General features: G+C 39.1%; 1 protein-coding gene across 1 annotated transcript in view; it reads right to left on the reverse strand.

Annotated features, from left to right (window-relative positions):
* Positions 1–280: 280 nt before the first annotated feature.
* The window catches only part of LOC149459357 (sodium/hydrogen exchanger 4-like), a 51,621-nt gene continuing 36,860 nt past the window's right edge, over positions 281–15,041 (reverse strand). The window contains exons 5-12 of the mRNA XM_089681248.1: positions 12,928–13,130; positions 12,488–12,574; positions 11,395–11,465; positions 9,500–9,658; positions 9,287–9,377; positions 5,895–6,014; positions 2,731–2,815; positions 281–2,302 (exon numbers count right to left, since the gene is read on the reverse strand). Coding sequence (XP_089537374.1) covers positions 2,016–2,302; positions 2,731–2,815; positions 5,895–6,014; positions 9,287–9,377; positions 9,500–9,658; positions 11,395–11,465; positions 12,488–12,574; positions 12,928–13,130 — 1,103 coding nt within the window. The 3' untranslated portion in view covers positions 281–2,015. The remainder of the gene's footprint in view (positions 2,303–2,730; positions 2,816–5,894; positions 6,015–9,286; positions 9,378–9,499; positions 9,659–11,394; positions 11,466–12,487; positions 12,575–12,927; positions 13,131–15,041) is intronic.

Here is a 15,041-nt window from a genome sequence, read left to right on the forward strand (position 1 = left end):
TATCTAAATGCTGAACTTCATTCAGGGCCACCAACCCAACATACAGTATAATATTAATAGCACTGGCCTGGTGTCGTCATTCCAGTCTTCACCTCGGTTTTTTCCTGCAAACTTACATAAAAAAGATATAAGATAAGACAAAGAATTAAGGACTCATCTGCTGATTTGTAATAGTGTCCTTTTTAGGCCCTAAACTACTTGGCCTTTCTGAGATTAAGGCCTGTATTTCAGAAGATCAAGGTGGCTTCTACACGCATAGTTAGAAGCATTGAAGAAACAATTCAGTTTTAAAGTTTATTATAAATTAATTACAATCAAAATACATTTTTAACCTTTAACAGAATAATATTCCAGTTCCAAGTTTTGCAATGGCAGGTACATAAATATATCACGTATTACCCACGGAAAATACACTGTAGTTATCTGATACCTTTGATTTTTCTAGGAGTGCTTGGGGTGCCTATTAATGATAAAGGCAATCTTGGGAGACCTTTTTGTAAAAGTCAGAATGAGTCAGTTTGGAAATGTTTAAGTCATCCTTCATTATCCTTGGTGTTTGGTGCTGCTGCATAGCACATGCTTTCTTGGTCATATGAGTGTCAGGAAATTTAAGTATCTCTTGTAGGTCAGATTGACAATAAAGTGATAGTAAACAACATACTTGTTCTCCAAAAATAATCCATACACATCCACTACTGAATGGCTCTGTAATCCAGTTTCCATGAAATAATTTCTTATTGTGTTTATCCTGCCTTCTTGAGCTCCTGGACCTCTTCGTTTCCCCCTCACTTCTGTTTGTTTGGAATGATCAGTGCAAGTTAGTTATGGTCATGGGCATTGTTCTGTGTAAACTACAAGTCCCAGAGTCCTTAGTCCATCTCAGTATGAAGCAAGAGAGGGTGGTCACATTCCTACATGCATTGGAACCATTTAGCCACCTTCTAACTGGATGTTGGATGTCAAATGAGAGCAGTAAAAAAATTAATTTGGAGATTTGAAGGAGGCTGCGAGCAATAGAAGGTACTATTTAAGGTTAAGGAAGAATTCCAGGAAAAACATTAATTTCCCATACAGGGGGACTGTGTCCACACTGCATGGGTTAAATGCTCATTTTTGTATTGGGGTTTGGCAAGCGGAAATATACTTACCTAATTCGCCAATCCTCCGAGTGCAAGACCAGTCCCCACCCAGGGGCGGACTGACAACTCATGGGGCCCCCGGGCAATAGGGGATCATTGGGCCCCTGTGTCCTTGCCCAAACTCAAAAAAGCCTATGCAAAAGGTACCAGGGGCATCTCATGGGGCCCCCTACTGTCCCCACCGCTCCCCCCCGCATGCTAGTGGTCTTGTGAATGGGTTGTTCCCGACGTCATCATGCTTATAGACTGGCTCTGGATGTGAGGACAGCAGGAACAGTCCACTGCTGGATGTGGGGGAGTGCTGTTTTCTAGAGGATCGGAGAAAGAGTAAATATAGCGTTTCCCAGAGCCCCTGGGCAAAACGGGCAGCTAACCCCTGCAGTGCGAGCACAGCCCCACTGCATGAGAAAATACAAATTTTGACTGGTGTTCTGCTCTAAGAATACATATTAGAATAGATTTTTAAAAGCAGTTTAGTGTCAGTTTTCAACTGCAACCTATTGACTGCTTTTGCTTGACATCTTTGCGATCTTGGCACACACTTAGGGGTCTAATCATAAACATTTTCATGAGAGATTTAAACAATGTTCACTGAAGAGTCACAAATTTCCATTCCAATCCAAATAGTTAAATGTGTGAATCTTGGGTGAACACTGGGTGATCTTGGGTGAAAACATTTACAAATTGACCACTTAAAGAAGTAGCCAGCAGACATAGCATGCATGTGTGCAAATGTCTTTGTTATTATTCTCTCTTCCAATGTTCTGTCACATGCTCACATTAGTACTGTGTTCAATGTTCCAAATTTAGTATTTGCCATTTTTTAAATGTTTAACATACAGTACTTATTTCAAGTCTCTGTGCAATAATCTATCTCTATAGGATGTCATGGCTATCCACATGGTCATCATCTTCCTCAAGAACTATATCAAAATATGGCTTCTTTTTAGTTGGATGATATATTGGTCTTGCAGTGAGCTGTTTCTGGGGCTCATTCTTCTTGATTGGCCAAGTTCCTTTTCTAGTCCTTGCTCCACTTTCCCTCATTTCTTCATTTTCTGTAAGATTTTGTGAAGGTGATAGTGGTAAATTCATAACAGACCTAGTTAAGTTTCCTGTTGTCTCCAAAAATACAGAATCAGAATCAGAATCATTATCTTGACCTGAAACAAAAAAAAATGCATGTTGTAAATATACAGTATATATATATATATATATATATATATATATATATAGAATGTAAACACATATAAAATATAGTGCTTATCTCTAATAACCAATTTCGGGACAAAATCAATATAAGGCCTTTTAATTTGCCACAAACTATTAACACCTCACTACTCACTAGCCTTTGCAGTATTTTTTGCAATTAGCTCTTTTTCACCTTGTAAATATTCATGATTATTCTGTATATATTTTCTAGCATTTGTTTCCTACATGAAAAATATAACTTCATTGACTGAGCCACACCTGATTTGTTTGCAATTACACAATATGTAGAAAAACTGCAGTAAATGTAGGATGCTTTATGTAAAAAATAAGAAAGTCAAACATAATAATTTTAATAATGTTTTGTTATTGTAGAGATTACCTTGCAAAAATTGCGAGCTATAATCTTCTCTTGTTTTATAACAGTCATGGGGCAGTGATAAATAGCGTACATTCCGGACATTTGTCTGCACAATAAAAGTTAGGACAATGAAAACAAATTATAAAGGACTGTAAAGAAACATTTGTTTGCGGTTTTCTATCTTAATAAGGTTAGTCTGCAACAGATTTATCTGACGGATTAATAAGCTTAGTACAAAGAGCTGCAAAACTGACACTTTTACCTACTCTTATACTTAAAGTGGTTGTAAATCTCAGACATGAAATATGAACAAAGCATATCCCTCTATAGTATGTACTTGTCTCAATCTGGTGCAGTAAGTGTTACTTCTGTCTGCTGCTTTGTTCCTCTGCAATCAGCACAAGTCCCTTCTGACAAGTTTTCCTGACAACAATAGAAAAAAAGGTGACAGGGGAGGGACCTCGAGCAGATTGACAGCCTCAGCTCTGTTTCTGTGTGCTGTGTGGAGGGGGGGGGGGGTGTCCCTTCTCTCCAATCAGCTCTCAGAGATCTGCCCACTGTAACTTCAACTTTCTGATTCTGCTTTTCAGAGATGAGGGATCCTGTGTAAATTCTGCACTTTGAATTTATGTAGGGAGCAGACAGATGTAGACAGACAGGTACAACTTATGTAGGAGGATTTGTTTCTTCTCTGTATATCACCTGAGGCCAATAACTTTAATGGGTATATGTAAGGGTTTACAAACACTTTTAGTAACAGTTTAGTTCATACCTTTTTTGTAATTCTCAGATTCTTGACTGTGCGAGATTGATTAATTTTGGAGTAAAATAGACCTTCTATTTGTTAACTTGGTTGTAAACCCTTACGTACATCCAGTGAATTAAATAGCTTCAGGTGATACACATGGATGAATCAAATCCTCCTCTATAAGTTGCACCTGTTTACCTGCAGCTGACTCTCCTGTACAGCCATGTAAAGCACATAGATCAAATACTTTTTCTCATCTCCAGAAGGCAGGGGGTGGGGATCTGGCTTCTTACACTGCACAGCATAAAACATAGAGCTCAGTGCAATGTCAAACCTGAGTGGAGGGAATGGACATACACCCCCTCTACAGACTGTCATTAGGAAATATGGACATCTGAGTATGTCCAATCACCTGTTGTGTGCTGGAGAGGATGTGGCCATCACCCAAGATTGTATGGTGTTGAATCATGCAGATAGAAGTAGCCCATGAAGACAGCATAGGAAGAAGACAGGAAGGAGAAGGAGAGAGAAAGGAGAAAGGAGAGAGAAATGACACATAGTGCTTTAAATTGATACAAGTATACACTATAAAATGATACGCTTTGGTACATTTCCATGTCTGAGGTTTACAACAATTGTAAATGTCCAATGGAATATTTAAAAATTTTACATTTTGAAAATCTCCATTCTGTCCATCTTCAAGGCTAATAGGCAAGGAATTGTCAAACAAAGAGCATGGAGAGCTATTCACTGCCATGAGGGATATGTACCAATGCAAAAAAAATAAAATGTTTAAAAATACAGTTAGGCAGGAGCAGGTTTTTCAATGAGGCTTAAAGTGAAACATCAACAATGCACAATCCCTTTAAATACTATGCTTGGGGTATGCCTTGAATCTGCACATGAAGTGGTACACATGTAGGATGTAATAAAGCAAGTAACATTTAGAAAGAAAAAAATATCTCTAGATGGCATTTACATTCCCCAGCCTGTTCCTGTAAAACAAAGTGGCCAGGGGTTATTGGGTGAGATCACTGGCCAAATATGATCATGACCAAAAATGGCCAAAAAAATGAAATCCACTCCAGATCCTTATCATAGTATCCAGCCATGCTGGCCAGGAAAGAGAGGGGCAGCAAGTTTTCTCTCCCCCCTTCCTAAAGCATACCAGGTCCCCCATCTCTCAGCAAGGCACCATGGGCCCATGTTGATGGGGGCACATAGTACTCTTGGTTATTCACTCACAACAAGATTTAATTTTACATACGTGCCAATATAAAGTCCCATGGTGTTAAGCCACTGTCAATCACACTGTGCAATGATGTGGATCCAGTATTGATGATGATAAATGACACTCCCAAGGACCCACTAGCATAAACACAATAATCTTCTACCAACAGACTGTCACTTCAACTCATAACTGAATACCAACAAGTCAGCTGGTAATGCTGCCTGACTTCAGGATCCTTAGCAGCTAGGACACCTGTGTCATAGCAACCAATGATTCTGTGCAGCTGCTTGCATCCCAGCAATCAAAGACATCTATGGCCATCAAAGTGGGAAGTTGCTATATAGTAGCAGAAATAATACTGCCACTAAACAAATTTCTTCCTGCCACTTCACCAATATGAGGTTCAGGTAGGCAAACATAGCCAAATCTGGCCGTTTATTGTCTCCAGTCTGCGCATTAGCAATTGTTGGGGATGATGCAGGATTTGAATTTATCCCTACTGAGAAACTGTCACTGCATGTTAATCTACTATTCAGTAGCCCAACTTGTAATGTCTTTATTTAGAAGATGAAAGGCTTTCTTTCACTGGTGCTTTTGAACCTTGTTTGAAAAAAACTCTATGAGGCTATGCAAAATATGTTTGCTTGCCTAGAATGACACCAATTTTTGGTTCTCGTTTTTGACAATGCTCGACACAGAATGTGCATCCAGGGGCGGACTGACAACTCATGGGGCCCCCGGGCAATAGGGGATCATGGGGCCCCTGTGTCCTTGCCCAAACTCAAAAAAGCCTATGAAAAAGGTACCAGGGGCATCTCATGGGGCCCCCTACTGACCCCGGGCCCTCGGGCAGTGCCCGAGTTTCCAAATGATCTCTCCGCCCCTGTGTGCATCTTTCCAATATATGTTTCTGAGGCCCTTACAAATATCTACATGACAAAGTATATTTTCATTGCATCTGTTGAGTCGTGCTAATCAAGGCTAGTCGTGCTAATCATTATTGCATAATTTAAAGATATATACACAAAACGTACATCCTATGATAGTGATTAGTTTTTGCTAGTGTGTGTCACACCCATCTAATTATAGAGGTACATATATTTTACTTGAAAAGAAACAAAGTAGTCAAAAACAGCATTTACTATAATATACCATAAACGACTATTGTGGGTCAATTTATATATGTAAAAATTATGTGTCCATCACCTGTCTTCCCCATGGCAAACTATTTCCTTTCCTCATACTTGAGAAGCGACGAGTGAGGATTTCTCTGTTTTGTCTTTCATTATCTTCTTTTGGTAAATTATACTTTACATATGAAGATGTCTAAAAGAGAAAGTCAAGACTGAGTGCAATACAAGTTTCAAATTTGTAAGACAACATCACTCACAGAACACGTTGTCCTGCAGATGTAGCAATCAAGGTTGAGACAAACCATTTACCACTGACAGCTGTGCTTACAATGGTCTGCTTTTATTCATTTATATAAAACCTTTGTCCCAAAAGGAAAAAAAAAACACTGTTGCTGTAAATGGTTATAAAGTATTAGCTGGAGTTCAACTTCAATTTGTTAGTGTATGTAAACTGAAGTTGAACAGTTACAGCAACTGTGTTTTTTTCCTTTTGGGACATTTATCACTACCCTCCCTGCCAGATTAACAATATTGCTGTCCAAAGATGTCTCTGTGCTCCTTCACCCAGAGTGTAGGCACCCTAATACAGGAAGCATGTTAATGGACTGTTCACCAGCAGAGGCGGACTGACCATTTTGAAACTCGGGCAGTGCCCGAGGGCCCTGGGTCAGCAGGGGGCCCAATCAGATGCCCCCGGTACCTTTTTCATAGGCTTTTTGAGTTTGGGCAAGGACACAGGGGCCCCATGATCCCCTATTGCCCGGGGGCCCCATGAGTTGTCAGTCCACCCCTGTTCACCAGGTATAAACAGAAGGGAAAAAAATTAAACTGATGGAGCCACTAGGATTAGTAAACTGCAGTATAATCAATTTTTGGTTTTGGATTTAATATTACTATAAGGTAACTTTTCAGCATGTCAATAAAGCATCTGAAAATGCAGTTGAATTAATCTTTTCCTGCATTTTCTTTTAATCTTTTACGTAGTTGTTCTCATGCTGGACACCTACTGTAAGCCATCATAGGTTCATGGATTTACATTTCATTCTGTTTGCTTGGTTTATATCCAGAGCACTACTTTGCCACTTGCTATTTTATATCTCAGTGAGACTTTCATTTTTTGCTACAACCAACCCACTTGTCTGGGTTAAAATGAACTAGTTATTTTCTGCAGATAAAGAATTCTGGTCCTGTGATATTTACATCCTGTGTACATTTTTTTAGAATGTAGGAAATGGCAAGGCCTACTGGACTTGCTTTTTATTTCTTCTCACCATTTTCTCTCATAGATGAAGGAGGTACATAAAAGCTGATGTAGCGCTACTCCCATAGGAGCTGCTGGAATATTGTCCAGGTCTTCCCCAAAAGAGTTACCCTGCAGCCCGGCAGAAAGGCTTGTTCAGACATTTCTTCAATGACCAGTCTGGGGGTGTTGTTTTTGTTCTTTATTTATGTGTAGAGAACTTGGATAGGGATGAGGGAATTAGGCGGGATACTCCAAAACCAGAAACTATGTACAGTTGAGGACTTAGGTATTCTTTCGGAGAAGATATGACAAAGTCCATGCTTGAAACAAACAGTGGACTTCAGCTTTAACCTCCCTGGAGGTATTCCCGAGTGTAGCTCGGGGTAAAGTTTCAGCACCACAAGCGGTCACCCCGAGCTACACTCGGGAATACCTTGCAGCATTGCTCCGGGATCTCTTCTTCACTTACCTTGTCCTTCGCTCCCGCGATGTCCTTCCTGCAGTGTCCCCTGCAATGTCCTCCAGCCGATGCCGGCATCTGTCTTCTGGGTTCCGTTCCTTGCGACGTCAGGATGTATGGGGAAGGAACTGGTGGGAAATTTGAAAGTTGTAAAAGTGACATTCACTAAATTCACTAAAATCACATAGTAAAACATTACTGTATCAAACCATTTCACATACATTTTGTCCCTAGTGCTTTGTCCTGTGCCCTGCCTGCATTTTTACTGTTCTTTCTGCCTGGAAACAGAGAAATGTCCATGGCGTCCAAAAAGCATCCCTTTAGGTCAAAAGTAGTTTTAGACTACTAGAGACTTCTAGAGAACAGCGATAGTAAATTAGAACCACTTGCAGAATTGAGTGATAATGATTCGTGGGGAAATTCGTCATCAGACACTGAAAACGATTTTGAGACTTTGCTCAGTGATGTGCAAACTTGGCGCTACATTTCAAATTTCAGTGTTTTTGGTTTGATTATATTATTGAATTAAATTTATTATTGTTATATTATTATTTTTTATGATTATTTATTAAATCATAATTTATGATTTCGTGTTTCAAATTTTAACATACCCGGGATGTTTACTAGACTCTTGTTCGGACAGATTTCAGTGAGTTATTCCTAAAAATTAAAGGCCTACAATAAAAAAACTACATATTTCCATGCAAAAAAATTTACTGCTTTGAGCACAGAAATATGGACATAATCAGATTGCTAGGGAAGTTAAAGCAATCCATTGAGCTGGCCAGAACCTACTCTTGAGGGAGTCTATTCCACATTTTAACAGCTCTTACTTTCCGTGTTTGGAGATTACATTTCTTTTCCTCCAGACGTAAAGAGTGCCTCCTTGTCCTCTGTGACAACCTCAGGGTGAATAACTCTACACCGAGTTCACTATATGAACCACTGATGTATTTATACATGTTGATCATATCCCCCCTTAATCTCCAATTCTGAAGAGAGAATAAATTCAGTTCCTCTAATCTTTCCTCATAGCTGAGCTCCTCCATGCCTCGTATCAGTTTGGTTGCCCTTCTCTGTACTTTCTCCAGTTCCCCAATGTTCTTTTTGTGACTTGATGCCCAAAACTGAACTGCATATTCCAAATGCGGTATTACTAATGATTTGTACAGGGGTAATATGATATCTCTCTCTCTGGAGTCTACATCTCTTCTAATACAAGAGAGGATTTTGCTCCCTTTAGAAACCGCAGCTTGGCATTGCATGCCATTATTAAGCTTGTGATCTACCAGAACTCCCAGATCCTTTTCCACCATTGATTCCCCCAGTTGTACCCCCCCTAGTATGTATGATTCATGCATATTCTTAGCCTCCAAGTGCATAAGCTTACATTTATCAACATTAAACCTCATTTGCCACATAGTTTCCCAATTAAACAGTACATTGAGGTCGGCTTGTAAGTTGCAACATTCTTTTTTATAAAAAAATAAATAAATACATTTCCTTTACAACCACGTTAAGATCAGGTGCTGATCCTATTTAGTAATGCTTACTGTATTTGCAGCAATTCTAAGTCTGTAGACTACACCAGCACATGTTCACAGCCTAAAGTATAAGTAAAGTAATATTTGCATGCAATTTTCACACATTTACACAGTTAAATAATATCACCTATGTTTGCACCAAATGACTATTGTGAACTATTATTTAAATTTCATTTCATTTAAATCATTAACATTTTATGAAATTTAATACACTTTACCCTGCGGCGCACTCCATAGAGGCTGTTTGTTAATATATCTTTCATGTGAATTACTTCTTCAGTGGAAAATGTGTTTGAAGTTTTTCTTTTTCTGCAAAAGATAAAACAAAAATCACAATGTAGTGTTAAAAAATTTAGTCAGAACACAACCTAGAAGGCTAACTTTATTGGGCCCAAACTCATAGTTGCTGTACATGATAAAAGAACACTTACTGCAGAGAGGATGAGGAAGTATCTCTGCTCATTCCAATCCTGGTCATTTCAATGGCTTGTTTAATCTCTAGCTTTTGATGCAGAGAAACAATACTTGACTTAGGCTGATGTTCCCGGATAAGAGCTTTTCGAAGAAATTTGTTGTCAAGTTGTTTAAATCTGGAACAAAACATACACCATATTTTATAATTGTAGATAGTGTGTGCAAAGGTGTTCAAATACACAGAGGGGAATTTAGTAAGACTAAAGCAGACAGAATTTGGAGCAGCTGTACATGGCAACCAATCAGCTCATAACTTTTTTATGCAAAGTTTAAATGTACAAGCTGAGACTAGAGGCTGATTAGTTAGTATGGACAGTTGCTCCAGGTTCTGTTGTGTGCTCCAGTTTTACTAACCCCCCCCCCCCCCTCTTTTCTCACAGTATGGAAACAATAGTTATTTTAATCAATGAGAATTTTCAGTGGAACATTTCCGTAATGTACATCATTATAACTAAACAGGGTTAAAATGTATTTGAAGTCAGATTTGTATTGCTAATGAACTATTATTATGCAACTTTAACTTTCCTAGTGAGCCTCTCTGCAGCTCTGAAAACTGGGATGCTCTGTACAAAGTTCAACTGTCTTCCTTAATCAAGAGCTGGTCCACCCCCCCTCCTGATCCACTTTTAGGCAGTGAAGACATCCATCATAATAATGAGTCAAAGCTGAGGTTTAGGAAACAAAAAGGAGTGATGTCAAGCTCTCATCCATAGGATGTAGTTACATTTTTAATACAAGAGTGTACCCGATTGCAAAGTGGTTCAAGCTGTTTCTTCTCACAGGGGTCCTCTTAGATTTATAGCAGTCACTGAATACTAGAAAAAATTGAATGTCCAGTTTCTGTTTTTACATACTCAATAAAGTAGTTATAAACCCTCTGTATTTTTATTTTATTATATTGAGCATATTAAAATAAACATTCCCCAGTGAACTGTTTGCTAAAATTTTACCCCATCACTTGCAGTTTACAACTTTCAATGCTGCTGACAGCTGCTCTCTCAGTGCTTCTTCCCTGAACTTCCAGTCTTTACATGAAAGAGTTAACAGTGGACAGTGCAGTCTTAAGCTAATTTGTTAGCTTGGAGAAGGGAAGGAGGAGGTTAGGAGGAGGGAGGAGCAGGGGAGTGCATTGCCATCCTAGGCTAGTTCGTACATGCAAGGGCGGCTCCATAGGATGCTGCAAGACAGTAAAGCCACCCTGAAACAGGAAACCTGGGGCAGCAGTTGTAGCAGCAGCTTAAACTGGAACAAAGACAAGGAATAAAAGATAAACAAGCTCCATACCCAGTAAATCTCTGTATACACGTTGAAAATATTGGGCAAATGCATCATCCCTTTTATTATTGTTTTTTTTTGCATGCTAGTGTCATATTGAAAGTGAAGAGGTTACTAAAGTTACGAAAAGTCTTGTACGACAGAATAAAAATTCGGAAGTAATGTATTGTAATGTATTTGTATTGTATTTTTGGACAAAACTGTACTGGTTAAATGTAAATCGTACGATCTGGTTTTTCAGATGATTGCTGTGTACTAACAATCAGATTATCATACAATCGCTTTGCAAGTGACATTTTTTATACGAATTTCTGATCATTTGTAAGCACCATAAGTCATGAAATCCGCTGCTGAAAGTGCTTAACAAACTGAGGGCTGAATATCACTTTAGGGTTGCTCCTACTGTATGTCTTCAGGATATGAACTACAGATATCAGTGACTGATGCGATTTTCTGTATCAGTCTGTGTTGCTAATTCAATTCATCGCAATATGTTATTTTATTCACCCTGATGTGTTTATTTAGTTTAACAGTGAAATATAGAACAGAAAGTATTCTAAAAAGGACAAATACCCACTTTTCTTTCATCTGATAGTGTCCCCAGTGGCCACATATGTCTTCTATTCCTGTCTTCAGGTGACCCATTAACTGTTTAAAGAAGTGTTACACAATTTTAATCATGAGTTGTCAGAATATGCAATTCGAAACATATCATTGAAAGTGCTTTACTTTTCACTAGCTCTATTCTTTTCCAGCATATCAAGCTGCATTAGTACTGTAGTACTAAACTGTGTATATATTGTAATAATATTAATGAGATGTAACAGCATGGCTAACTCAGAAGTAAAGACTTTGGGGACAGAAAGAGCAGCTAACTATTGCCAAGGTCATTAAAAGGTGCCAGCCTATGACAAGACAAATATAATAGAGGAAGAATAATCAAAACAAAGTGTGACAGTGGAAATTCCTATTAGCAACAGGCAGCAGAATGCACTCATCAAAGCACAAGACCCAGAAGTGACTTGTCTTTACCAGAGCCCCTGATGGTGGTGATGGATTTGGGCTACAAGGCACTCCCATGCTGTGGTTATCTGAGTTGCCTCATTATCAAAACCTGGCAGACAGGAAATGAAAGCTAGAATCCATATAGTAGTACCCATCTGCATCAGGGAACATGGATGAACAAAACAATGACTGGAGAAATGCAACAGGTAAAACAAAGGGACAATGGGCTGCTAAAAGAATCAGACATATAGGGGAGAACAGGGAATAGACAAAGACTGAGACAGACACAGATAGGACAAAAGAGGGTAACAGGTTGGCATATCCCATATTTTCGAAAACCCATCCAAAAAAGCAAGGTAAGCACAACTGAGCCCTGAGGTTCTAACCTAGCCAGGACCTTATAAAACGATTCAGTAGCCAGATGGAAAACAGTATTTGTAAATGTGTAAAGTTATACATTTTGCAATGCCAATTTGCTATATACAGTACATACTACTCTATAATCTGTACTTGTTTTATGCCAAGAAACTGCATTATACTATCTTTCCAAGTGGAAAAAGTACATATGATCTAAAGACAATTGATCACACATTACATTTAGCTCCACAGTATATGTTTACTTGAGTTTAATAGCATAAAAGCTTGCAAAATTAAAGATCACTTACCCGAGTATGAATTTCCTGATTGACAGTTTGCTCCCTCGATATCCTTTTCACATCCAGATATCTTACCAAAGGTCCAATAGTCAGTCCCTAAATTTAAACGCACATTTACTAACCTGTTTTTTTTTTTCAATAAAAAATAGCACCCACATAAACTATTTGCACATTGAAAAAATATATACCGGTATTTCTCCCAGTTATAATTATATTTTTTATTGAGATTTTTGAACAAGGAAAACTGACAACACAGGCAGTTAGTTAAGACATATAGAAGTTGACTGTAACTTTGTAAAACAGTGAGAAATATCCAGCAAAGTGCAATAGAAAACAGTATACCAGACATTATGAACCCCAAGAGTCTAAGAACCTTATTGGAATTAAGGGCAGGGAGCCAGACAAAGATAGAAATGGAAGGACTTATTTCTCCCAGTTAACATTCTTACCTTGATGAACACTGTGAAGTAAATAACTACAATTGTTGAAGTGATGAACAATTTCTTTCTTGGAAATAGGAGAACAGGCAACAAGAATACAAGTGAAAAGCTACTGGCTCCCCGTAAACCACTGTATGCAATGATGAGTTGGTCTTTAAGAGTGAATGGGTGTGTCCGGAAACGATTTATTAACGGAAAAAGAAGTAAAACACCTGAATTGTATGAAACACAAGATTAAGATTATCAGATGCTATTACTACTACTACTAATAAAACTTATTATTATAATTCTTAATAATAATCATCATCTTAAATAATAATTTAAAAATAATAAAATACACATATGTAGGGACCTTGCTTTATGTAGTGAGGGGTAGATTTACTAAACATGGGTGTACACAGAATCTGGTTCAGCTGTGCACAGCAACTAATCAGCTTCTAGGTTTAAGGCCCTGATTTCTCATCAAGATCAATAGCACAACTGTCAACCCATCCCCACGTGCCCAGGTACTAGGGGTAACCCTGGATCCTGAACTATCCTTTCAGGCCCACATCCAGTTCCTGTCCAAATCATGCTGCCTCAACCCCTGAAACATCTCCAGAATATTACCCTTTTTAACCAATGATACCACAAAGCTTCTAATTCACTCCCTGGTTATCTCTTGCCTCAACTGTAACTCCCTCCTCATTGGCTTACCTTTACATGGGCTATCCCCTCCAGTCCATCATGAATGCTGCTGCCAGGCTCATCCACCTTACCAACATTTCAGTGTCTGCTACCCCTCTCTGCCAATTGCTCCACTGGCTTCCATTCGCCCAATGAATAAAATTCAAAATACTAACAACAACTTACAAAGCCATGCACAACTCTGCCCCCAGCTACATCACCAACCTGGTCTCAAAATATCAACCAAACCGCTCTCTTTGATCCTCCCAAGACCTTCTGTTCTCTTGTTCCTGTGTAACCTCCTCCCATGCTCACCTCCAGGTCTTCTCCCGAGCTTCTCCCATCCTATGGAACTCCCTACCCCAATCTGTCAGACTATCTCCTAATCTATCCACCTTTAGATGATCCCTGAAAACCTTTCTCTTTAAAGAAGCCTATCCTGCTTCTACCTAGTAAACTGCTTTTTATTTCCTCCATCAGCTCATCCCCCACAGCTATCACCTTTTGTATCACTCAACCTTTGTTCTTAGATTGTAACAAGCACTCTGTTTCCTCTTGTGCCAAATTGTATTGTAGCTGTAATGTCTACCTTCTTTTTGTACTAATATTTATAAGTAGATCCATCCACCAAGGAGCCTCTCTTAAGCTAGAGAGATGATATATTTTTAAGGACACCTTTCCAGAGTGTTTTTGGTTTCCTAGGTTCCACCCCATGGGAATGGTGTGCTAATTTCTGCAACCCTTGGGTTTTAGCCCAAGAGTTGTGTGTTTGAGGAGCCCTGCCATGTGGAAGATTGCTACAAGGTGCAGACCTACTTAAGAAAAAGAAGGAAATTCAACTTTGAGGAAGCACTTGTGGTATTCCCCCACTTCAGAGAGATGGTAAGTAACTGGGCTGAGGGAGTTGAAGATAGGAAACTGCTTAGATGTCCTGTCCTAGCAGCCAAAGATTGGTAAATTTGGTTCTGGTCAGCATAATTCTGCTTGAGTAGAACACATCTAAAAGGGAGTCAGAAGTCAGTTTTTAGACTTTGTCTCATCTTGAGAGTGTCAAAGCTGAGACATGCTGCAGTAAGTTATCTCCTTCATATTCATTGTCGGATTTGCCACACAAGGAGGGAACTACATTTAAGAAGCACCTAACTATGTGGTTTAAAGTTCTACATGTACTTTGTCACATGCAGGTTAGAATAGAGTAAAAAATTTGTAATGATAAATCTTCTATAAAGCGAATGTAAAGGAATTTTTTTTTAAACCAAACATGTCATACTTACCTGCTCTGTGCAGTGGTTTTGCACAAAGCAGCCCCAATCCTCCTCTTGGGCCCCCACTTGCAAGCCTGTCCCCTCCTTCCTGCCAAGTGCCCCTACAGCAAGCAGCTTGCACCATGCAGGCTTGTTCCCGAGCCGCAGTTCAGTGTGTCTATTGACATACAGCTGTGGCTAGGCCCTGCCCCC

This window comes from Staurois parvus, unplaced genomic scaffold (assembly GCF_062004578.1).
Source record: "Staurois parvus isolate SC_StPar_1 unplaced genomic scaffold, SC_StPar_1.0 ptg000262l, whole genome shotgun sequence".
NCBI lineage: Eukaryota > Metazoa > Chordata > Amphibia > Anura > Ranidae > Staurois > Staurois parvus.